This window comes from Neovison vison, chromosome 9 (assembly GCF_020171115.1).
Source record: "Neovison vison isolate M4711 chromosome 9, ASM_NN_V1, whole genome shotgun sequence".
Lineage (NCBI taxonomy): Eukaryota > Metazoa > Chordata > Mammalia > Carnivora > Mustelidae > Neogale > Neogale vison.
The window spans coordinates 33,015,483-33,041,202 of NC_058099.1; the positions used below are offsets into that span (position 1 = coordinate 33,015,483).

The 25,720-nt window shown below is 38.8% G+C and overlaps 1 protein-coding gene across 1 annotated transcript in view; it reads right to left on the reverse strand.

Moving 5' to 3' along the window:
- Positions 1-1,399: 1,399 nt before the first annotated feature.
- The window catches only part of NCBP1 (nuclear cap binding protein subunit 1), a 39,740-nt gene continuing 15,419 nt past the window's right edge, over positions 1,400-25,720 (reverse strand). Inside the window, exons 8-23 of the mRNA XM_044265292.1 lie at positions 24,736-24,951; positions 21,383-21,480; positions 20,568-20,631; positions 18,869-18,979; positions 17,990-18,054; positions 16,475-16,537; positions 16,147-16,221; positions 13,874-13,977; positions 11,756-11,878; positions 10,430-10,532; positions 9,519-9,612; positions 8,715-8,818; positions 6,441-6,555; positions 3,472-3,600; positions 2,806-2,919; positions 1,400-1,926 (exon numbers count right to left, since the gene is read on the reverse strand). Coding sequence (XP_044121227.1) covers positions 1,813-1,926; positions 2,806-2,919; positions 3,472-3,600; positions 6,441-6,555; positions 8,715-8,818; positions 9,519-9,612; positions 10,430-10,532; positions 11,756-11,878; positions 13,874-13,977; positions 16,147-16,221; positions 16,475-16,537; positions 17,990-18,054; positions 18,869-18,979; positions 20,568-20,631; positions 21,383-21,480; positions 24,736-24,951 — 1,692 coding nt within the window. The 3' untranslated portion in view covers positions 1,400-1,812. The remainder of the gene's footprint in view (positions 1,927-2,805; positions 2,920-3,471; positions 3,601-6,440; positions 6,556-8,714; positions 8,819-9,518; positions 9,613-10,429; positions 10,533-11,755; positions 11,879-13,873; positions 13,978-16,146; positions 16,222-16,474; positions 16,538-17,989; positions 18,055-18,868; positions 18,980-20,567; positions 20,632-21,382; positions 21,481-24,735; positions 24,952-25,720) is intronic.

The following is a 25,720-nucleotide window of genomic DNA, read 5'->3' on the forward strand; positions in this document are numbered from 1 at the left end:
TATTAAATACTTTCCAGGAAGAGCAAGCCAACTTATTTTCATATGAACCACTGCCTGAATTATTCCTGGAAGGGAGATTGAGAATCAAGGAAAACAAAGCAAATGTTTGTTCACTCTGACAAAGGAAATATTAAATGGCATTGATAAGAGTATTCAACAGAATATTGATTTCTTTGCGAGGTATGGTAGTGAGCTGCCATTCTTTTGTCTGTATGAGCTGCTTGAGTGGGGAAAGCAGCTGCTGAAAGTTTTTGCTCTTTGCCTTTTTTTTTGAAATTCAACTTCCAGTTTTTTCCATAAACTTAGGTACAAGAGCAGGGTCCCATCAGTGAATTCTTGTGAGAAGCACTATTACACGTGAAGAGAGGATGCAAGAGAAAAATTCCTCTAGACTTGGGATCCGGCAGGTATACCAGCCAAACTACAGGTACGCTGGGCTAGGGAAGGCTACAGAACAGTGTAGGGTCAAAGTTTCCAGAGCCATAAATAGTTATTGTTTTGGCCTCTTGAGGACAAGAGCCATGTCTGACTTGTGGGAGGGAGGAACAGCATAACCAAAGAATATTTAGACAAGAACCTGGGTTTTGGTCCCTTTCCTGCTGGTAACTTGCATTCTTTGTTTAAATGGTTGGTATTTAAAAATCCTAGGAATTCTTTTCTCTTGAGTAGAATCTCTTCTCTCTTTAGCTACTAAATGTGGGGTAAACCAAAGAAACTGGATAATAGGAAAAATACTAATGCATGCCTCTGAAATTTACGATGCAGCAAGTTAACAATACCTGTGTTGCACAGATGCCCAGGAATACTACTTACCAGTTGTGGGGTTGTTGATAAATTTTTAAGTTTAGTAAAGTCTTAAAATGCTAGCGATTTGCAATGTCAGGGAATCCCTTAGATGTGATTATTTCATGTGCGTGCTTATCTGAGCTAAGCTTTAATACCCTATGGGAAACAGGCTCAAGAATTAGTAATTAGTTGGACCAAGTTCTTTAGAAACAAAGTCCAAACCTACATAGAATTCCAAGTACAGTTTTAGCTAGTCTAGCTACTTCTGTTGCCAGTTCAACATGTACTTCCCTAGTGGACCTTGGACAAATCTGAGACTAGAGGAGATGACCAGATGGCTCCAAGGTCATGGTTCCCATAGCTGCCTGCATACTGGGAGGCTTTAGAATGATGGCTGGCTCCATTTCACCCCCCAGATATTGTGGTTTAATTTAGAAAATAACTGAAGAATTTGGGTAGTGCTACTCTGAATAACATTTATTAATATTACTTAAAATACTTTAGAGAAAGAATTCTAAGTGAGGGAAGTACAACTTCAATAAGAAAGCGATTTTTTTTTTTTTTTAAGAAAGCGATTTTTAAGTAGACTGAGATAAATCATGAAATACCGAAGTTTAAAAAACATTTAGTTTTATTTCAGCCATATCAGGTTATCCATGAGCTGTGAAAAGCTACGCTACTTGATAGTAAACCCACCAGTTCTATATGCTACTTTGTAAGCTGGACCTCTAGTGTTCACATACCTTAAATCACTTATCTTTTGTGCCTTAAGGAAAAAAAAAATACCAGAAAAGTTGTATCTGTCACATATATAATACATCCTATGGTCATTGTCACAGTCGGGAATTTTCGATTTGTAGGGGCCATTGAAGGTAACCAATGCTCTATTCTTCAATGTCCTCCTCCCTCCCCCCCTTTAATAAGTGAAAGGATGCTACAAGAAAGCAAGCATTCAAACCATCAAAAAATAAGACAAATTATTTTGAGATATTTTTAAAAAATCTTGACAAGGGAATAAAAGGACCCTTAGGCCTGTAGGGCACAGAACTGCTGGAACACAGCCAGGATATGCGGGTCTAACTCGGCAGTGAAGAGCAGGTTCTCCAGGGTCACCATGTATTGCTGGATTATTTGGTGATGCTGTGGACACAGAAAAGGGGAGGCTTAGGTCAGGAAAAAGACCACTTGAGCAGCCTGTTCCTGTTGTGGAACGACTGGGAAGGGGTAGGAGAAAAAAAGTGGTTATACTTGATAGAAGGATGGGCTCCTGAAAAGCTCCAATGTTAAGAAAATGTAGAGGGGGAAGAAAAAAAAAAAAAAAAGGCAGGGAGGATGTTCAATAACTTAGAAACAAAGTAGCCAGAACTGGATTTGAATGTAAACATAATTCATGCTTCAGAGCAGTCTTCCAGACCTGGCGCAGCTGGGTCCCTACTGATGAGGACAAGACAGTAGGACTCTTTAAAGGGAGCCCAGAGACTGGCCTAAGATTAAAAACAATCCAGGAAAGAGGATTAAAACTATGGTTGCTGAAACATGAGAAAAGATACTTTGCAGTATTTTCCTTTTACTGGTTAGACATTTAAAATTTTCTTTTACAAAAACATAAGAGATCACCGGCTAATTCTCTACTAACTACTCCACAAAACAAGAAACCCAAACTTCATTTTATCTGTCAAAAATAAATAGCTCATCTGTCTCACTGAAAGTCTATGACTTGTTGAGGCTCTGTGGGGGGTGGGGGAGGTCAGAAAATGAGTATCTCTTCTAACTGTGCCTGTAGGTCTCGCACATACAGAGACTTCTACAGGCCTGGAGAACAGCAATTCCTAAATCGGAGTGCTGGAGGACCCATTCGAACCTAAATATTCTGATGAGCCATTGCAGGAACAAATGGACAGTAAAAGGGCCTTACAGGTATTACAAAACCTCCTGACAAATCTGACCGTTTTTTAAAATGGAAAATTCTTGGGGCTGAGACCAGTGATGGTTATTATCTAACCAGAGTTTCCCACAAACCTGTAAGAAGATCTGCTGGAGCCTCTCTATACAGTTCTTGTACCACGGGGTTAATACGCTGGTCCCATCAGTCTCGCATCGTACTAAGTGCTCGGTCAAGATCATGATAAAACGCTGGAAAGGGGGCACAAAGTTAAAGCAGTGTTACAGAAGAATTTTTCTACTTCAGAAAACAATCACATTTTTGACTAAGAGACCTCAAAGGCATTCCTGTTCCACTTGGTCTTCGTGGTGTATGACCAACTTCCCTAAGTCAATACATGCTGTCAGTCTAGAAACACAGACCAGTGCTAACATGAGTGTATCCTTTTTTTCAGTACACGAACAGCTTTAATATATAGATTACTATGCTTTTCTCAGCATCTGTTTTTAAGGACCTAATCAGAAATGTAGGTATAAAATGATCAACAATTGGGCATAACTGAATAGAGAGAGGTACTTAAAGCAACCTCGCACAGTCTGAGAAATGGTCCTGTAAGAACGCTAGGCGAACACCGCAGACTGGGGGGTACACACGGTTACCTTCAAGTAGTGAACTTTTACTTCCTTTGTAAATTTTTGTATTTTAAAGTTTTATAAGTGATTTTTACGATTAAAAAATTTTTGAAATCTAAAGAAATATTTAGATTTTTTTTTTTAACCTATCAGGGTCCCAAGCCAAGATACCTGGAATATGACGAGGAAGAGGTTCTTCTGTTCACTCTGAGCAGATTCCACTTTTTCCTGCAATCTTTCTATTTGTTCCTCCAGAGCCCCATCTTTCCTATCACTGCTTCTGTCGTCATCATCACTTCGCTGCACAGGAGCAAAAGGAAAATGCCATTTTGAATTCTGGTATGCTAAACCTCGTCAAGGAAGGGCAAGGGTGTTCTTGTGTTTGGTCGAGGCCACTTGAAGGCTGGTATTCTAAGGTGAAAGTACTCTGCTCCCCTAAATGCACACACATACCCCAACAGTCCTGGGGCACTTATCCAGGCCAGGGAAACTTCGGGGCAACTGTCTTGGATGACAGCAGGTGGGCATGTCTGCATTCCCAGCAGAAGTGAGTTATAGGACAACCCATTCAGGGAGGAAGTGTGTGTCACATTTTTCTTCCATTCAAAATGAAAACAGCTTTAATTAAGCTCTACGGAAAACGTAGATTCTTGTTAATCACCATCATTATGTTTATGCATTTGCTGTGAACCCTGAACCACTGCTTAGGGAAGGACAGGGTTAGGTTCTTGGGAGCCTTGTAGCTTGTATCTGTCACCTGATCGATATGTAACCTTATGTGTGTTTCTGTTTGAAGATCTCTTAATATGTTTTACAAATAATTATAAACACAGTTCTTTATACTCAAACACTGCCTGAGAAGGACTGACCGTCTTCCGGACCCTGAGTAATGGGACCATAGGTCTCTCTGGCTTTCAGCCTCACAAGAATGTCTTACGAATCCACAAACTGAGCTGCTCTGCACAGCACTACAGCTGTTAACTGAACACTTGATGGAAGAGCCTCAGGGACAGATGAGTGGATTCCCCTTTTCTGGATATAAGATGAGGATGTTGATTTTGAACCCTGAGCTCATGGCGAACAGCACTGTCCCTGCCGGCCAAATGAAGCTCATCTGACCCATGTACTTTTACCATCAGACACACCACAGCCTCCCTGCACTTAGCAACACTAGACAGCATTTCAGCCCTATGCTTCAGGGCCATTTTCAACAGTGAAGTCACCAAAAAAAGCTCAGATGTGGCACTAAATACACCCTGAAAAGGATATCTTTTTAAAATAGCATGAGACCTGAAACAAGAAGGCAGCGTACTGCCTTGTTCAATCTTATCTGAGAACAAGCCCACTGGACAACACGATTTTTTCACTGCTCTGCCTATGTCTGAATGACTGGGAAAACACTAGGAGTATAGATTTTGAGGGCACAAATTTTAGCAAGTTTGCAAAAACAGAACCTGCAAATAATGATAGCATATTCTTTTAACTCTGCCACTGCTCATTCAACAAAATTGATGGCCAGTGAAAAGACCAACTGTACTTTCCAGTCCCATACATTGCTCTATGATCCTTTCAACAGGAACCCCAGAGAGACAGCTCGCCAGGCCTGTGTACAGTTTGAGAACCTGCTCATCCCTGCAATGATTTAGAAATGGCTCCGAGTACATATAACTCAAAGCAGACTGTTCAAAATTCTGCTGGCAGCGACAGGCTCAAGACATCCCTGTTAAGCTTTAACAACTCCCTTCCAGCTCACCCTGAAGAACTCAGAACATTCACAGGTGTTGTCTTTTTAATTTAGCAGTTAGATGACTTCCCCAGTGTCACAAAGCTAGGAGGTGGCTGAGCCAGAACCCAACTCCAGGGATCTTACAGACCAAGGTCCTTTGGTCCTTTGAGCAAGAAGGCAGGCATCACCAGCCCTGGAAAGCCCATTTCCTTCTAGATAACATGCTGTTAATAAGGCCCCATCTGTGATGGTCTTCTCCCTTTTTAGCAAAATTATCAAAGCCCCTCTCTGTTTTTATAGAATTCTGCTTTTGTCCCTAATGCAGCACCTGTTATGGGGTCTGCCTTATTATGTTGTAGGCAACTGGGTAGATGCTGGTTTTTTCCTGACAGCACACTAAGGTTAGGATCGAAGTCTACTACCTGGTAGACCTTTCTGTAGGGAGGGAAATGTTACATCAGTCTGTCCTGCCCATCACAGTAGCCACTAGTGATACATGACTATTGAGCACTTGAAATGGTGTTGGGGTGACTGAAGAATTTTAAATTGCTCTTCATTTTAATTAACTTAGTTACATGTAGTTAGCAGTTACTGTGTTGGACATCACCGATCTAGAGAACAGTGTGACATGAAGGAAAGGCCCTGAGACTTGACAGGCCTGGATCAGATCCTAAGCTGTGTCATTTACTAACCATGCAAGCTTAAGCAAGTTACTTAAGTTCTCTGAGCCTCAATTTTGACATGTATAAAATGGGGATGACCCCATTTACCTTGCAGTATTTTAAGTTTGTCAATGTGCGTTTATATGTGATACATACATGTATGTTTGTATGTATGCATGGAGACTAGCACTTGAAACTGCTATATGTTCATGTAAGTCATTAAATTTGTTTCCACCCACTCTGGTAAATATGCTGCGACAACACTGGAAAATACTGTTAGGAAAAATACTAGTAGTACTATTCTGTAAAATCGTGGAACGCAGCTCACTACTTCCACCCAAAATGGCGAACCATACTTAGGGAAATGAGAAGGACTCTATAAACTGGGGAATGACGGCCCATCCCTCCCCACAGTACAGGGGAAGAGGTACACAGTCTTCTCCCTGTCCCCTCTTGCACCAGAAACTCTTATTAGAAGAAATACAAGTGTCCTCTTTCCTTCTCTGTGCAAACAAGCTGATCCAGAAAGAACAAGAGAAAGGCAAGGTTTGTGGCTTCCTTCCAGGTTCATCACAGTGTAGCAGCAGGAGCAGCACACCCCCACGTCCATCCTCTCCCTCTACTTCTACAACAGTCTGCGTAATGTGGCCTCAGAAAAAAAGAAGTTCCTATCAAGGTAATGAACTTTGAATATTTTTAAGAGTTTCTGGCATATTTTCTTTGACCATTTACGAATTGACATAAAGACTTACCCGTTTGTGTTGCCTTGCGAGTTTTTCTTTCGCCTCTTCCAGCTCTTTCTGGATTTTGAGAACGTGTTTGTTCATCTTACGAATCGTGGAGTGCAAGATTTCCCAAACAAATAATCTTAAAGTAACACAGTGTTTAGTTAATGTGTGTTCAAGTACACTTAAGAGAAAATAAGATCTCTCAGCTCTTATAATCTACTCATGTTGGAGGTCTTCTTAATAGGCAGAATTGGTCCTATTTCTCCAGCAATACTTAAAAATTTTTTTGTATTATAAATTGTGCAAACATCTGTCTCTACCCATTAGACTCGGGTAAGCTTTTTTTTTAAAGATTTTATTTATTTGAGAGAGAGAGACAGTGAGAGAGAGCATGAGCGAGGAGAAGGTCAGAGAGCGAAGCAGACTCCCCATGGAGCTGGGAGCCTGATGTGGGACTCGATCCCGGGACTCCAGGATCACGCCCTGAGCCGAAGGCAGTCGTCCAACCAACTGAGCCACCCAGGCGTCCCTCGGGTAAGCTTTTTGAAGGCAGTACTGGGTCCTTGTCATTTTTATTTCCATCCCCTACTAGACATGCATAAAAGGTATGTGTATGTACTCAATGAAGTGAAATGGCAAACTAGAAAAAAATATTTTTTAGTATTTATATATTTTAAATATATATATTTTTTATTTTATATATTTATATAAATATAAATATATATATTAAAAACAAAAATGTATTTTCTCTCTTCTAAATGTAAACATTATGTATTGGAGTTGTCTCAAAATGGAAACCTAATCTGAGGCTCATTTCACATGCTTTAAGCTACTTAACTATAGCATATATTCAGCCAGTTCTCTGGAACATTTAAGAAACTTACTAGTTCACAATAGCTATCAACTGCTGGGCTTTCAAGAATGAGATAAATTTTACGTGGCCGGTTCTGTATCTGCAAACTGCTCAAGCATGGTCACTTTGCAGGTGCTTTAAAACGTTTGTTGTATATAGGGTTTATTTTTTGAAGCAATGTCTTAACTATATCTGTCTACGAACTAGTTCTTCCTAACCCCAAGATAAAGCGCAGAAGAGGACTTCCCTCTAAACATTTTGACTTGGATGAGGACAGTTTCAGTGCAAGATAATAAATCAGCCAGTCATCAAACCCAGTCAAGAGCATTAGTGGACAGGGCGTAAGAGCAGAATACTTCAGCTCTGGAAGGGGTGGTAGGTAATGCTTTGCTGAGTTAGGAATCCTTGAGCTTAGGGTTCAAGAAGTGCTGGAGCTTTTGAGCCTGTTAGCCATTCAAGAATGCCCGTGTTTGAATTCTGACTCTGCACTTAGTTGTGACTTTGGACAAACTACTTAAACACTCTGCAGCACTTTCCTGTTTTGTACAATATAGATACTGTAACCCCCTCTATAGTGTGGGGTGAGGATAATGGCTACCAAATAACCTGGGCGATCAATTTTCTGAGAGTTTGCAAATACGAGAAATGTCATTGTCTTCATTTATGAATGCCAACCTGGCTGATATGGTAACTTTAAATCAAACCCTTCCACCCTAACAATTAAGTTCATTTCAGACCAGTGTCCTCTGCAATACCAAATACAATGAAGAGGATAAAGGCTGTGTGGATTTTTTGATCTTTATAAGCACTATTCCTTTATTTCCTGTTTTGAGACAACTCCTACTGTTCCAGTCCCAATCAGTTCGAAAGCCTATGAACTCACCTCATGAGTAAGAACCAAGCTTAATGAAAAAAGTCTCTTCCTGTAGGGCAAACGGGCCTAGAATGAATCTTCTGCATTAAATCTAGGTTTTTTGTGAATGAGGTGAGACACCCTCCCCTCCCCATGGGCACTCAGGTGCCCAACAGACTTCTCCTCAGTCCCTCTGTGATGTGTCCTTACCCCACCTGACTTTGGTTTCGCATAGCTCCTGGAATACATTCAGGTCCCCAGCTGCGCTGGAACCCTTCCCTATATATCCCACTGTCTAGCTCAGACCCTGACATACAACCTGGTCTTCCCTCCCAAGTCTGGATCTTTTATCAGCAATTCTACTTGTCTGGCTGGGTCCTGATTCGATTTACATGTGTGTCCTTAAGAGACACTGCAAAACTGCCTGGGTGTGTATTCACACTGTCCAGGAATCTTTTGCCAAGCCCAGTCCTACAAGATCGGACCATCGGTACATTAATGATGTCTGAGCCAGAATTTGGAGCTCATGTATGAGACCAAATATAAGTCAATTCTTAAAGAATACAAACTTTGTAAAATAATCCACACTTACCTAGTAAAGTCTCGAGACAGTTCTGAAGAGAAGATCCAATTTGCCACTGCAGCACAGTCAACAATCTGTGTACGGATCATCTTATCTACTAGTACAGCAATCATCTACAATGAGAAAACAGCTGCTAGGGTAAATCACACTTATATGGAATCCCGCCCATGCTACAAAACCAAAATAGAAAGTCTGAAATTCATTTTCAGTGGTTATGGAACAGATCAGTTTGATCACTGGGTCTTAAGCTTTATTCTGCTTTCTGCTTGGCTCCGGTACTTACTATAAGACAGCAAGAGAACTATAATGCCAATAAAGATGGAGCAAAAAGAAAAACTGTTAGTGGTAACACCTAAAATTTTTTGAAAATATTAGAGAATACCAAAATATATAAACTCAGCTGAATCCTTAAATTAAAAAATCTAAGGATGTTTTATTATAAAAAAAAGTGTCAATATATTCAATTTATTTTAATGCCTCTTTAAAACCTACAGTATGAAAACAGTAACTTGAGTTTTGAGAAATCCGGAGCTTGTTTGTAGAAATTGGGTAGACTTGACAACTATTTCCTTACCCAAGTGGTAGACTCTTCTAAACAACAAGCATTCTTACTACATATTTAAAAAATGTGTTGAAATATTATAGTCCAAAACCAAATCATATACTTGATCTTGAATGAATGAATCAAATACTTTGATTTCTACAGCCTTAAAAAAAGAGACTCAAATTTCATGTTTTAAAACAATGGTATTAAAGGCCTTATTTTTATACCTATACAATCAGAGCCTCAACATGTCTAATTAGAATTTTTACCTGTGGATGGTTCCTCCAGACCTCAAACATAACTCTCAGAACATGTAACTTTCCTTCATCACTCTCAGCTAGGGTTTTGAAGACTTCATGAAACCTTTTGACAGTGGGGGTAAAAAAAATACCACATAAAAACTTATTCATTAAAGATTTTAAGTTTTTCAAAGCTTTTTTGATGCTACTCAATTTATAGTGTAATACATAAATACAAAATAACTGAATGTTAACCATAAAGGAAATAAAGGGTATGATTAGGAATTTATGGTTTGTATGAAGTTTGCCACAAATTCTAGATTTTCGATACACCACTGTTAGCCTAGGACTATAGTTAACTGTGTACCTAAGACTAGGTGAGTGCTAAAGAACCGTCTCTAAACTCAGGCGAAGTATCCTGCCTGCCCTTTCTGTGGGAACCCTGCAATAGAGACTTGAAGTTGAGATGGCGGAGCAGCCCAGTGTCTCTGCTCAGCTGGAGAAGTATCTGTACGCTCTTCCTGCTTCTGCATTGTCTGAGGAGTTAGAAAGCTCTGTCTTCAGTACCAACCTTTGGGTCACTCCCCAAAATGTAGCTGGCTCGATTTCTGCTTACATTCCTCTAGGAAGATATTTAGACAGGGTGGGAGCTTCTTGATGATATATAGGATTGTCCTATGGACCCAGGTTTCTCACTAGTTTCTCTAAAAGTCTACCTGAAAATAGGTACCTGCCATGTATATAGCAAACTGTCCATACGGACTGACAGGAGCCAAACAGGATGTTAGTACTACAAACCAGAACCGCTGTATTAAAGTATGTGACGATACTATTAAGATCTTCATGTTCAACAATTTTAGCTAAAAATTACTATACCACTGGTATACACCAAGCAACATTCCGAACCCTCAAAATAGAGTACGTGTTCTTGTTGCACTTACTTTGCAAGAGCACTAAAGGAGTGGCTGAATGATTTGGCTGCCAAGTGTAGCAGAGTCTGTACAAAGACCTCGATTTTCAAAGGGTTAAAGCTGAATCCTTCATCTGAAAAATATTCCACAGTAAGAAAGCTAGAAAATTTAAGTATAGCAAGTCCTTGATCCGTCACCTAGGGTGCTAGATGGATGGCATGCTCACCTTCAGGCATTAAGTCAGATGTGTCAGTCATTTCTCTGCATACCGATGAAACAATAAAAGATCACTGCTGATTTCAAATACTCAAAATATAAAACTAAGCATAATCTTAATTCTTAGTTTTTTGGGATTGTTTCCCTAATTCTTTTATATGATCCATTTCTTTTACAAATACAACATAAACTTTGTTCATATCTCTCTGTATGGTGGCAAAATAATATATTAATAAAGAATTCAGTACACACTTAACAGTTAAATCTAAGTCTTAAGATGTCTGACAACGTCTGAATTCACGACCATCATTTCAAGTTTGAGTCTGAACAGGGGAAGGTCATCAGTTTGATAGGTTTTTTGCTTTATATTTCTAATTATATCTTCTATCATAATACAAATTTCTTACAAAAATCCAAACAAAATCCTAATAGTAAGTAACCCAAGGGCCATTCATGTTTTATTTTGATTAAATCATTTACTATGCATGTGTCCTTATGTACAAATCTAACAAAAATTTTTCCCCGAAATGTCACCTAGTTGTCCCAGTAGGCTTTTTACCTGTTTTACTGATTTGTCTCTTCTAATGTGCCAGTATCACATTATTCTAGCTACTGCAGTTTTCATGATATCTTTTAATAAATGATAACACAAGTCCCTCTCATCATTTTTTGACTTGTTCATTTACTGATTCAGGTAAACTTACAAATCATTTTGCCTATTTTGCCACTCTTGCCCAGATTAAAACCTAGGGAATTACATGGTACATACTCAGTATGTGTTGAACATTCTTATTATAATTGTTTAAAAACTGGTGAAAAACTCAACTTTATAATTCACCAAGTCCTCCCATTCAGGAACCTCTCTAAAGTGAAAACGGGAAATGTTTAAAAATTTCTAAATGGTAACAGCATATTTTATGTTGTGTTTAGTTTCTAAACTGAACATCAGCTGTCATAGGGAAGTGAGGTCTCACTTTACATAACGGAGAAAGTAGCTGGGTTCTAGGAACCGCAGACACTGAGCAGGCCTTTGGTTGGGAGCAGCTGTTGAGAATTCAGAGGAGCTCACATTCTGCCTTCTCTCTATGCTGTGAGCCGGCCTGGGCACAGCGCCCCTGAAGAAGTATTCAGTCCTCTTACCGTCATCATCCTCCTGGTTAGGATTTGGCACATCTTTCAGAATGCTGAAGATTTCATCATTGGTTGCTTTACTTTTAAAGGCAACAGCTAAACAGAGGGCAACTGAGTGTCCAGGAAGAGAATCTAAGCACAGAATGGGGAAGAGGGTAGATCAAGTTTTAAGACTGTTCTTGTAAATAGTTAAATAACTAAGAAACTTCCATGACTGTCCTTTGACAGTCCTCAAATCCCTAGGCTTTTATTAAGCCAAACATCTGAGACTCGATGTATTCCTCTCATTTTGGTTAGTGCCCCTTCTTCCTCCTTTTCCCTAAGACAGTGACAAATAAGTTTGAGTCTGAACAGGGGAAGGTCATCAGTTTGATAGGTTTTTTGCTTTTGTCTTTTGCTGAGGCCATACACTTGCATCTGTATAAGCCAGATGCTCATAGGCTGTGACTCCATGTATTTAATACTATTAGTTATCTGTTGAGTCCTTAATTGTATAAAATTTGCACTAATATATACTGTATGGCATCACCAGGGCAACTGCAAATCTTAACATAAGGTAGACAAAGGGGTAACAAATAAAATGACAATCCTGACATAGAACAGGAGTTGCTAAGCATTTTGAATGAAGTCAGTTACAATACGTCACATGTGCTGTGTAGCTTTTCTTTGGAAGTGGGAGAGAAAATAGTGGAGAAACAAAATCCCATCACTAAAGGGTCTACATTGTATTGGAGAACCAAGGCAGTCACAAAAAAAGTAGCCAGAGCAACACAAAACTGGCTTGATAAAGGTTAGTATTCATTGGAGAGGAGCTTGGGCCTGACCCTAGAGAGAGTACAGGAACTAAAGAGAGAAAGGGCTTTCCAGACTGAGGTTAATGGCACAAATAAAGGCAAAACTGAGAACTATGAGCCCAGAATAAATAAAAGAGGAAGTGGCCTGGCTGGAGCAGGAGTCCACTTGGGAAGAAGTGACAAATGGCACAGTAGAGACAACTGTTAGGAGGACTTTAACTATTAGGCTTAGCTGCTTCTATGGGGAAAAAAGAAAGCTCAACATTCAACGGAAGTTTGAGCTCTTGCTATCAAAGACTACCTTATGGTTCTCTGGCCAGTATAAGGCAGAGCTCAGAACTCCGCACATGCGTGTGCTGCTGCATCAACTTTGCTCTGGCAGGAAAGCAAAGTGGGACGAGTCAAAGTGGCTTGGTTAGTAGGGATGGATATGAGTTGGGGCTCTACTACTCAGAAGCCATTTCACTCTGGCTTCACCTCTCTGAACAGATTCTTCATTGTAAAATTGGTTTAATAAACACACTAATTCTCAGAGCTGCCTCAAGGATTAAGTGGCATAGTGGCAAAGGAAATGTGCTCAGCATTGGGACCAACAGAGTTCACTTTAAGGAAAACAGGTGTAGTGTGAGGTGGAGGTGGAGAACGAGGGGCGCAGGGGAAGGCAAAGGAGGGGAGTAAGTTTCAAGATGTAGGAACTGCCACACACCATGAAGTGGGAGGCTCACGGAGGAGCCATGTGCAGTGCCATCTGCGAAGACTCCACACCCAACTCTCTACCAGCGATCACCAATGCACACCTTACCTTCCTTAAGCATAAGGCACAAAATGGCATATCACAGTATAGGCGCTCTGACTCACAGTGTAATCTCAGACATGAGGTAACCAAAAAGTAAGAAAACTGTATTTAAGAATTGACTTCTAGAGGCATGTTGCTGGTCAAAATACAGTCAATGTGCACCTATGTTCCCACACCTGAACGGGTACCACACGCTAATCAATTCAGGTAAATCTATACCACCGTGACAGATGCACTCATTTTAGTAAGTTCTGGCTCTACATTCAACTCGCTATACTTAGCAGCATATTTAAGATAATCTCATGGATATAACATTATAAAAAATATTAAGGAAAAAACCTTACAAGCCAATAAGTAAACCATGAATCTTTAAAATGATGACAGGGCAAACAAATAGTGACTAGTATTTCAAACAGACAAAATATAAACCCAAGAAAAGAGAAAGTTCACTTTTCCCACCTTAAATAACTGACTTCAGAGAATATTGGTATCAGTACGTTTAAAAGACAACGGGATGAATTGTATTCTATTACTTACTGCTACTTTCATCTCCGTACTTGTAAATGCAGGTTGGGTTTGCAGGACATAGAGCTGAGAAGGTAGGAGGAACAATATCTAATATACGCTGATGATAAGACAACCTATAATACAAATAAGAGCCTGAGAAAATACTGTTCATCAGTTCCATTATTTGGTAACCTCCAATTTACCAAGAAAAGTCCCAGCTCCAACACCCTGGACTCAGCTGACAGCCAAGAAGCCAAAAGGGAAAACAAGTCCTTTAAGCTTTTGTCTATGGCAGCATACTGAAACTAGGGCCTTCTTCAAAACTTACTGGTTCACAATGAGGGGAAGCCTGGTGACCAAGGAAGTGGAGTGGTACTGGGGTAGGGTGGGGAGAGGATAGTCTCCATGATGGAAACACTGATTATACTGTAGCAAATAAATGTATTATCAAGGTTAATGGGAGCCAAGTTTTCTACTGCCTGAGAAGGTATTTAGAAATTATGGCAAAGGAAAGGCTAGAAAAAAATGAAGTAGAGTTGGAGGGATACACACACCTTAATCAATATAAAAAGTTGTGTGTATGTGTGTGTGTGTGTGTGTGTGCATAAACGTATATACTATCTTTGTCCATCCCAAGAACAATGAGCGTAGTAAGTGTCCAGATCTTGGTTCCTAAATACTATACTTCACTATTAAGAACTTGGCTCCATGAAGGGTGCCTGGGTAGCTCAGTTGGTTGAATGTCAGACTCTTGATTTTGCCTTAGGTCATGAGCTTAGGGTCCTGGGATTGAGCCCTATGTTGGGGTCGAGTCTGCTTGTCCCACTCCCTTTGCCCCTCCCCCTTGCTTGTGCATGCTCATGCGTGCATGCATGTGCTCTCTCTCAAATAAATAAAATCTTAAACAAAATCAAAAACAGAAACAAAAAACTTGGGCTCTGTGACTAGATGATTCCAGGGGGAGGGGTAAGGAAACACAAGTTGAGCCTGGTCCAGCTTATGCCAAATAAGGAAATGCTTAACGAATGGAGGGGGACGTTAGAGGGGAAAAGAAAAAAAAGGACCCAGGAGGCACAAGAGACTCCGCAGTAAATAAATCCGGGGCAATTTACGCATCAAAATTATTAATGACAGCAAGAGATTATATTATAACTCACTGAAGAAAACAGAAATCCGTTAGTCCCTATTGGATATATAAACACAGGACTAAATAAGTAAATGGGTGAAAAAGGATAGTGCCTTCTTACAGGAGAATACCAACTAATAAATGTTGGGAAAAAATGGAAAAAGAATCATTACTTGGCAGTCATCACAGTGGTGGCAGATAAAAGTAGCTGTCAGTAGACATCTGATACAGAACAGAATAGGAGTATAATCTCAGGATATCTCCCACAAAATATTAATCAATCACAAAGGGAATAATGGTGAATTTAAGGTGGAGAAGTGTGACAGCCACTGACATGACCAGTGCCCAAGGTTAACATTTCCAGGGGTGGGGCTCATGTGGCCCTTGATGTGATGCATGAGGAACACTACCAACGATGCAAGTCCTGAGTCTGGTCAGGAACACAAGTGAGGGCAACTCAAGAAAGAGAGGCCTAGATTCTTTAAAACATGAAAGACAGGAAAGAGTAACTGGTCAAGTGAGGAACATGAAGGGAATGACAACTAAATGCTACTCATGTGCACCTGATGGGATTCTGGCCCAGTGAAGGCAAAGACATTATGGTGATGGGTTGGCAAGGTTTCGTCTGTGGGCTGGGTGGCTGTACTCCTACACTACAGCCGGTTTCCTAATCTGGAGGACTGCATGCTGGCCATGTAGAAGTGTCTTTGTCTTGGGGAAAGATACAATGGATTCTTAAAGGGCAAAGGGCCATCACCTCTGCAGCTTGTCTTCAGAAGGTTCAGAAAAAGACCAACGTGATGGGTGTGTACACACAGAGAAGGGAAAAAGAAGTGAACATGTGAACAAGTGTGAAGTGTTAACAACTAGGGAATCTAAATGAACAGGATACAATGTTCTTTGCACTATTTTGGCAACTTTCCTAAAATATGAAATTATTTCAAAGTACATTTGACAAAAAAAATATTGGCCTAATTCACATACAATCCAGATGGCATGGCTGCTTAATTTTTTTTTAGCCTGAATCTTCACTAAAGACTGAAAGGGAAGAGAGGCAGTACTTGGATTCAAAAAATGATATTCTGGACATACATCACACATGCAAAGAAGAGACACCCCCCCCCGCTGCCATAGAAATTAGGAGAACTAAGTTAAGGAGAAAAGACAAAGAACTTACCTCATACATTTTTCTAGAACTTCTCTTACAAACTTTGGTTTGGGACTTTCAGGATCTTGAGTAAGACAATCTGACCTAATGAGAAAATGGTAGTTTTATAAGCTCTTACACATAATCTGCACTTATACCTAATGTGTACTTAGCCATAATGAATTTCCTTGTACCTACTAATTCTTTTATTTCACACATACACACACACACACGTATAACAGAAATAATTATTTCAGACTGTGTAGGAGATTGCTTTTATGTTATAGCTTTAAATATTAAGTTTTCTTTAATATGACAGACTGCAGCGAAAGGAACGATAAAACATACCACCACTTACCAATCTTCCCAGCTCCAACGGAACTGGAAGTTACTTAGATGATGGGAAAACCAATTAATAAACCTATAGAGAGAAGTGGGCAGGGGGTGGGGGGAGAAGGAAAAGGATGAATGGTTGCAGTTTGTAACAGGAACTTATATAATCCTTCAGACAAATAAAACCCTACTTTATAGGGTTAAATGAAAAGCATATGCCCCTACCAAAGCTGTATCTTCTGCTGTCACTTAGCCTTTTCTCTATAAATCCTAAAATTCATCTTCTCCCCAAAATAACAGTCCCCTATTTCACTCCTTGTAATAGTACTATCCTTTTTAAGCAAATAACAGATATGAGTACCTGTTTTGTGCCAGGCACTATATATACACGTGTGTATATGTGTATCTATCAATCTATATTTGATATCTCACAATAACTTTCAAGTAATGTACTATTTCCCCCCATTTCACGGACAATGAAACAGGCAAAAGAAAAAAGATGAAAGGAATTGCATATAAAACATTTTACAAGTGGCAGAGCCAAAGTGTAGTCTCTCATCACATTATACCCTTTTTACCACAAACAAAATATACCCCTCTTTCCCCCTAAAAATATTGATCTAACTAGCTAGAAATCACCTTAGTATACTAGTATACTTAGGATACACAGTATAATGCTGTGAAATTTTAAGAGCCAAATATATATCTGCTGAATTTCAAATGGCATAAATGTGATATCCAACACAACTCCTAGTTTTATTAATTAGATTGGGAGAAAAAAATCAGAAGACGCTTTCTTAAAGCATGTCCCTTACAGATCTGTAATTGCAATCACTGAAATTACTCAGGATAATAGGTGTGACATACAACAGTGCTCACTGTTAAGTTCAGATATGCAATCTGAACAATGGACATGAAAGATCATGGTGACTGGGAAATGTTCAGGACCTGTCCTGATCTGATCTGGGAAACTGACAGAGGTAAGAAAGAGCACCAGGGGATAAAGGTGGTATACAGGCCTCCCCCAAAAGACAGTGGGCATGTGATTACTACTCCTCTAACAGTCCAATATGGTCTTTTATATAAACTGAGTTTTCAAGGTATAGTTATGCAGAAACTAATTATTTTAGAAGCAGATACTATCTACAAACAAAAATAGATATATATTTCTACATAACAAATACACAGTATTAGATTCTGCTTCTGCATAGGTGATAGTTAATATAAAGCCCATTTTACAAGCTTTCATGTCCAGTTACAAAGGAAAAAGTATAATTATACCAAAGCACCAAACAAGTAAACAATGAATGAAATTAAAACCTCAGCATGGCCATCATTTCATACCGAAAGCTGTACTAGAAAGCATAATGTTAAGTTATGAGTTTTATTATTACACAGAAGATTATTTCGGGGAGGCAAGAAAGAGAAATCAACTTAGAACTTCTAAAAAGGCAAATGTTTTACTGACCAAAATTTTTTATACTGTACAGGGAGTAGAAGCTGCTATCCATCAGTATAGGAACTAAGGCAGTTACTGTACCTGTCCACACATGTAGTGTTCATCGTGTCCAAACGCATGTATAACATTTCAGTTGCCTGTGCAAGCTGTGAATTTGAGGATAAGGAAAACTACTCTCCATCCTCTTTCAAAATAAGTTGTGATAAAAAAAAAACAAGATTTCTCTAGAAGTCTGTATAATGACTAATAATGCTGAGCATCTTTTCATATAATTGACTTTTTAAAAAAAACATCTCTGAGTTACCAATGATGTACAATAAATCGGAACTGCATACACCCATAAAATAAACACAGTGAATATTTCCATCACCTCTCCTCTAAACTCTCCCCATGCTCCTTTGTAGTCCTTTCTTCCCCTCCTCCCCTGTGTCTGCAAGCAAATATTGGTCTGCTGTCACCGGGTCACTTTGCATTTTCTAGAATTCTATATAAATGAAATCATATAGTATAAATTCTTATTTGTTTGGCAACTTCTATTCAGCATATTTATTTTGCAATTCATTCAAATTGTTGCCTGCACCAAGAATTTGCTCCTTTTATTCCTAAGTAGTATTCCATTGTGTAGATATGACAAATGTATACATTCACTCATGTACTGATGGATATTTGGGTTGTCCCATTTGTGTCCCATTTGGGGTTATTATAAAGTTTCTATGAACATTAATGCCCATTAATGTTTCTATGGACATTAATGTAGGGTAATGTGCTTTCATTTTCATTAGGTAAATTCCTAAGAATAGAATGGCTTGATTGTGTTTAATGTATGTTTACACATATGTTTAACTTTTGAAGAAATGGCCAAACTTTCCATGAAGTGATTTAAACCCACAGTAAGAAATATTTAATAATCTTTTAAAACCAGGCCAAAGAGAGTAAGTTTAAAAGCAAAGGGAAGGATACAACTTGGGGGAGAGAGCCAGGCTGAAGTTTGCACAGCTCGATGAGCAGCGTTGTGTACATCACATCAATGTGCGGGGGAGCTGGCAGCTGAAACAGCTCTGCAAAGATCACCTACAAAAGAATCATGAGTCAGAACTCAATTCAACCAGGATCTTTGTACTTCCATCAGAAAGACCTCAACATTCTAAATGTAAACTCTAGCTCCATGGCATTCATAATGAAAAAATAATCACTTAAAAAATAATTACAAAATGAAAATTTCATCTTTTTGTAACTCAATCAAATAAGAATACGCAAAAATTAATGCTTATTTGATACTGCCAAAGAATTGTGCAATTAAATTCCAACTCTGGAAGTATCAGAGGTGATTCAGGCAGGTGGTCCATCAGGGTGTCATTCCTAGAAGAGTAAAAACTCTCACTAGATTTTTGAGAACAGGAACTGAGGATATTCCAGGCTGCTACTTAAAAACTGGTACCTGGCCATCTCTTTGGCAGTCAAGATTTCTTTGCCAAGATTGTTGTTCAGAAACTTGTTTCTACCCTCCCTATATAATTCATGGACCACCTATCTAGAGTCTAAAGCCTGGTCTGCATTCTTTCTTCTTACTCCCATCTCTCTGTAGTTCATTCTGATGAATTTTTACATGGTTTTCAGATTTGAAAACATGACTTCTATTTTGCATTTCAAGAGATGTGTCAGTGAGTCAGGTTCATAGTCTAAACATACCCTCAAGTTGTATAAAGACAGGACAAATGCAGTATTTCTAAGAAAGCACACAAATACATTATAAATAAAAAGTGAATCTGTAATATATCATAACTATGCTCACTTTTAACACAAAGGAATAATGCAATCAACAATCTGACTCACACAGATGTCAAGTGAAAACACTGTTTTTTAGAACAGAAATCTCTACAAAGTGTTCAACTTTACTACTACTATCACCCTTCTTCTGCATGCCCTAATATGGGGTCAAAAGCACAATTTCTTCTTCCTACTTCCAAAAACAATGGGCTTTTTTGATTTCTAGGAATAAATATTCATACTTATCCCTACCTTGTGATACAGAGAATATACTAGTAAAGAGTATGCTAGCAATAACAGGCCAGATAAACACAATTAAGGATAAGTTATTTGCTTAAAATAAAACAATATTTTATTTATTTTTATAAAATATTTTATTTATTTATTTTACAGAGAGAGAGAGAGAGAGGACACAAGCAGAGGGAGTGGCACAGGGAGAGGGAGAAGCAGGCTCCGTGCTGAGCAGGAAGCCTGATGTGGGGCTTGATCCCAGGACTCTGGGATCATGATGTGAGCCATAAGGCAGGTGCTTAACCGACTGAGCCACCCAGGCACCCCAATAATACAATATTTTAAAGTATTCAAGCCAATTATACATCTGATAAGTGGACACAATGTACTGACAGGACTGGAGGTAACTTACACTATCCATGAATGAAGACATACTATATAATTTATGGGCAACACAAAATTCCATTTGGTTCAACCACCTCTTTTCACTTTACTAACATGGCTAACAGAGCACCAAAACTAACAGCAATTTCCTTGCTCCTGTGTTACTTTTCAGTACCTGACAAGTTGCAAGGGGAAAAAAAAGCCAAGAGTCCTTTACACTTTAAAATCAGCAGAAAGATTCTGAAATTTAGAAACATGCTCCATGTGGAATGCATACCTCAACTATATGGTAGTTCAAGGGGATCTTGTTCTTCCCTGGATAGCTCACCAGCTGTGCAGCGCTACAAAAAAATGTAAGTGAGGTTTAATAAGTATACAAAGATACAAAAAAAAAATATATATAGATAGATAGATAGATATCTCTCTCTATATATATATATGTATCTCAAACAGGCAGCTCTAAAAGCAGCACATTTGGATTTAAGGAAAAGAAATCTTTTCTGAAATGCTCTAGATTTCATACTTCACTTAATTACAGCACATATTACTTTGTTTATCATAAGGAAACTCTTTAATGCAGCCCCAAATCCTTGAAAGATCAAAAAGAGTATATTCAAATCTACTAACTTTGAAAGTGATAATAGGGTAGACCACTCCACAAATACTATATTCCTTTCCACCTTAAAATCTAAACCAAAACTTTCCAAGGCTCAAGGAAACACTAAAAATAAACTTTTCCAAAGCGTGATATCTAAATGCTAGAAAGCTATTAATATTCTTTTATTCTCATAGCATTTATACCAAAACCAGTTGATTCCAGTTAGTCTGTCCATAGCAGATGGCAAATATCCACACAAAAAAGTTATCATGTGCACATTACTAAAAAGCACCACAGTGTTATGAAGCAGCCAGAGAGATACTGTTTGAGTGTGAAAGGCCGTGGAAAAGCAAAGAAGTGTCTTTAGAGACTGGTCTTATTTAGCAAGACAGGGCATCAGAAGAGAGGAAGTTTTTCTTACACTCTTAACATATATTTAACCAAATCAAAATTGCTACTTTTTCTCCACTCAAAAAGTTACCATGAAATCTTACCAAGTTTTCCTTTCCTTCCAGTGGGACTTAATGATGCAGTGAAGATTCTCTTCTATAACAAATCTTTCAACTGAATGACTCCCTGGCATTACAGGACCCTGGAAAGAAAACCAAATGTATATACTACAAACCTAGAAAAAGATACTGCCTTTCATTTATCCAACAAGTATTTGAGAGCTTATTATGATCAAGAAACTACTGGGTGTTAAAGATAAAAGTTCAGAAGTGTGAAAACTCCTATCACCATCATAGTCACTTCTATCGAATACCATTAGAATGGCAGTTGCAGCACTTCCGCTAGTGCTCCGGACACTGTACCATCATCATCCATCTCAATTAAACCAGAGTTCATATTATTAGCTCTATATGGTTTGATTTTTTTTTAAATCATGAGGTAGATTAACTTCTATAATAAATACGAAAAGAGGAAAAATTTTTATTTCAATTACTGTATAGACATAAAAACTCATACATTGCATTGAAAGACAGCCATACTCAGGGCACCTGGGGTAGCTCAGTCAGTTAAGCACCTGTCTTTGGTTCAGGTCATGATTTCCAGGTTCTGGGATCGAGCTTTGCATCAGCTCCCTGCTCAGTGGGGAGCCTGACTCTCCCTCTCCCTCTCCCTCTGCCCTTCCCCCTTTAGTTGTGCTTTCTCTCTCTCTAATACATAAAATCTTAAAAAAAAAAAAAAAAAAAAGACAGCCATATTATATTGTTTAAGAAAATAGTTAAAAAACGTTACCTGCATGTTATTATTCTTTTTTAAGGTATATGCATAACAAAAAGGTTCAAAGAGTTTTATTTTTACTTATTATTTACTCTTGTAGACTTTTAATCTCTATTAATTTTAATTTTTACTAATAAACATTTTTTTTCAAAGACCAAAACAAAAGAACCAAATCCTTTTCATTTTTAGGGGAATAAATCTTTTATATGTTTATACTCTTCTGGCAAAGGAATATGGCCACATTAGAGAGGCAATACCAATTAAGTACACATTACTTAAAAATTAAGTAGAAATACACATGCAACATCAATTAAGAGAAAAACATTTTGAGGTTCTATTCTAGTTTCTCTTGTACAAACAAGTGCCTAACTACAAAGATTCTAGCCATCTTAAACGTATATTAGATTCCAATTAGATATCCCTAATTAGACCATTACATAATGTCAACTAAAAGTACTTCACTATATATGCAGTATAGTAAAGTGGGTAGCAAACTGATAATTCTGTAAATACAACTGATTATCTGACAGTGTTTTACTCTGAGACCAGTTATACATATACTAAATTTTCACTGCCCAAAAGCAATTTACGGTACAACAGAAAAGAGAAAACACGAGGAAGAAAATGCCATGTTTGATCTCTGGTGGCAATACTGGTTCTCAAAACGGAGTAATTTTGCCCTCAGGGATCACCTGGAAATCTCTGGTGAGAGTTGTGGTTGTCACACCTGACATTTTCCCTCTACAGGCTGCTGGTAGAGCCCAGGGGTGCTGCTAAGCATCCTACAGTCACTGGACAGCCCCCCACCACAAAGAATTCTCCAGCTCCAAACATCAACTCTGCCAAGGCTGAGAAACCCTACTCTCTGCTGACTAGGATGTACTAAGCAATGGGTACGGTACTTTAGCAGAACTGATCCAGTCTTCGCCATGCTTGCTGCTGGAATGTTCAAGTTAAGACAGTCATTCAAATGCAAAGATATAAAATAAAATGTAAAAATATAAATATAATAAAAATAAATACATAAATATAACATAATAATATTATAATAAAATAAGTAAAAAATACATATAAATGTGAAAATATAAAATAAAATGTGAAATTTTATACCAAAAGTTAATATCAAAATCATACATTTTCTTAATTGGTGAAGTGTCATAGCTGTTAACACCTTGGCTTCATAATAAAGAATATGTATATTTAAAAACTATAGTCAGCTTATACTCATCTTTGAGGTTTTTAAATTAAAAATATTTCTAAAATATTTTAAGATTTATTTACTTAAGAGAGAGAATGAGTGAATGTGGGGGAGAGGGAGGGGCAGAGGGAGAGAGAGAGAATCCCAAGCAGACTCCATGCTTACTCAGCACAGATCCCAGGACCCTGAGATCGCGAGCTAAGCCTGAAATCAAGAGTTGGATGCTTAGATGACTGAGCCACCCAGGGCCCCTAAAAATATTTCATAATATTAAAAAAAAAAAAAATTACATAGTACAAATAATAAGACAAGCTGTGAGAGTTAGAGAGAGATAATCTCAAAAACTGGGTATTTTGGGGGGGTGCCTGGATGGCTCAGTCAGTTGAGTCTGCCTTTGGCTCAGGTGGTGATCCTGGAGTCCTAGGACCGAGCCTGCCATCAGGATCCCTGCTCAGTGGGGAGCCTGCTTCTCCCTCTCCCTCTGCCCCTACCCCCACACCCCTGGCTCATGCTTTCTCTCCCAAATGGATAAAATCTTAAGAAACCAAAAAACAGCAACCAAAAAAAGTCCAAAGAACAACACAACCAATAAACAAAAAAGCCACCAAAACCAATAAACAAAAACCAACCCTTCCCTAAAACTTGGGTATCTTTCTTAAAAAAAAGTTTTATTAATAAGCTAAAATTATTGAGCACTCATGTCACATACCGTTCTATGCATTTTATGCTTTAGTAATTCAATCCTCATTAAAACTTTATTAGAACATACTTTTATTATTATTCCATTATGAAACAAAGGCAGAGAAGAAAGTAACTCACTCAATCAAGATCATACAGCTAGGATCTAACTAAATAAGATTAAAACTTAAACCAATGTGGCTGGTTTGACTCACAGGTGTGAGTCACACCTGTGAGTCAGACTCAGACCTGTGTGGCTCAGATGGTTGGGCATCTGCCTTTGGCTCTGGTCATGATCTCCACGTCCATGGGATTTCCATGGAATCTCCATGGGATCGAGCCCCATGTCGGGCTCCCTGCTCAGCAGAATCTGCTTCTCCCTCTCCCTCTGCCTCTCCCCCTGCTTGTGCTCTGTCTCTCTCCCACTCTCAAATGAATAAATAAAATACTTAAAAAAAAAAAAAAAAAGTTTAAAAAAATAAATAAATAAAAATAAAACCCAGACGAGTCTGGCTGCAGAACCTATTGTACACTGTACTCTCAATCTACTTGCACACGCTGAGCAGAATTTCTTGCATAATGAGGAGATACCATTCACTAAATTAAACTGCTAACTTCACTGCTGTTGGTCCTCTCAAATAAACCACTCGAAATTAAAATGTATCACAGGCATTATTCAGACAAGATTAGGCCACAAGTACAATGCAGTATAAGCCCTCTGACAGGAACTTACAGTTGGTCACATACCTCGGGATCATCCGTGTAATCAAACATTCGGAAGATGACCCGTGGCATCGGGTACACGGAGTCTTCCGTGTGAGGAGGTGGCGTAAAAGGAGGCAGGTTGTGCTGCAGTGCTTCACAGAGGATGCTGTCAAAGGCAAGATAAGGTCTTAGGATGTGCCGCTCCTGCCAGCGATCCTTTTTCAATTTCTGAATCTGGGCCCACAGGCAATCTAAATACTAAAGACAGATTAATTTTTAATAATTAATATATATATTTGGAGGTACATAAAAATTAACATTATGACTACGTAAACCAAAAACCATTACTTTATAAAAGACAGGATACAAAAGTAAGCTTGTTTGCAATTACATACAGTACAGAGGAACGGTGCTAAGTTTTTGTTTTTAATTACTTTATAAAGTCTACCTGTCTGAGGCTGTGACCACTTCCATTTTCAAACAGGGCATTTAAATAAAAAATAACTAACTGGGGCGCCTGGGTGGCTCAGTGGGTTAAGTCTCTACCTTCGGCTCAGGTCATGATCCCAGGGTGCTGGGATCGAGCCCTGCACTGGGCTCTCTGCTCAGCGGGGAGCCTGCTTCCCTTTCTCTCTCTGCCTGCCTCTCTGCCTACTTGTGATCTCTCTCTCTGTCAAATAAATAAATAAAATTAAAAAAAAAAAAACTGTAACTGGAATCATACAGAACAGGGAATGCTTTGATTACATTCTAACACTTATTAAAAATGCACTATATGCCGGGGCGCCTGCATAGCTCAGACAGTTGAAGTGTCTGACTCTTGATTTTGGCTCAGGTCATGATCTTGAGTTTGGGGGATCAAGCCCCACGTTGCGCTCCATGCTAAGCAAGGAGTCTGCTGGAGATCGTCTCTCCCTCTCCGACTGCCGACACTCCCTGACTGACCCCAACCCCTGCCCCTGCACATGTTTTCTCTCTCAAATAAATAAAATCTTTAAAAAAAAAAAAACCCACTATACACCTAGAG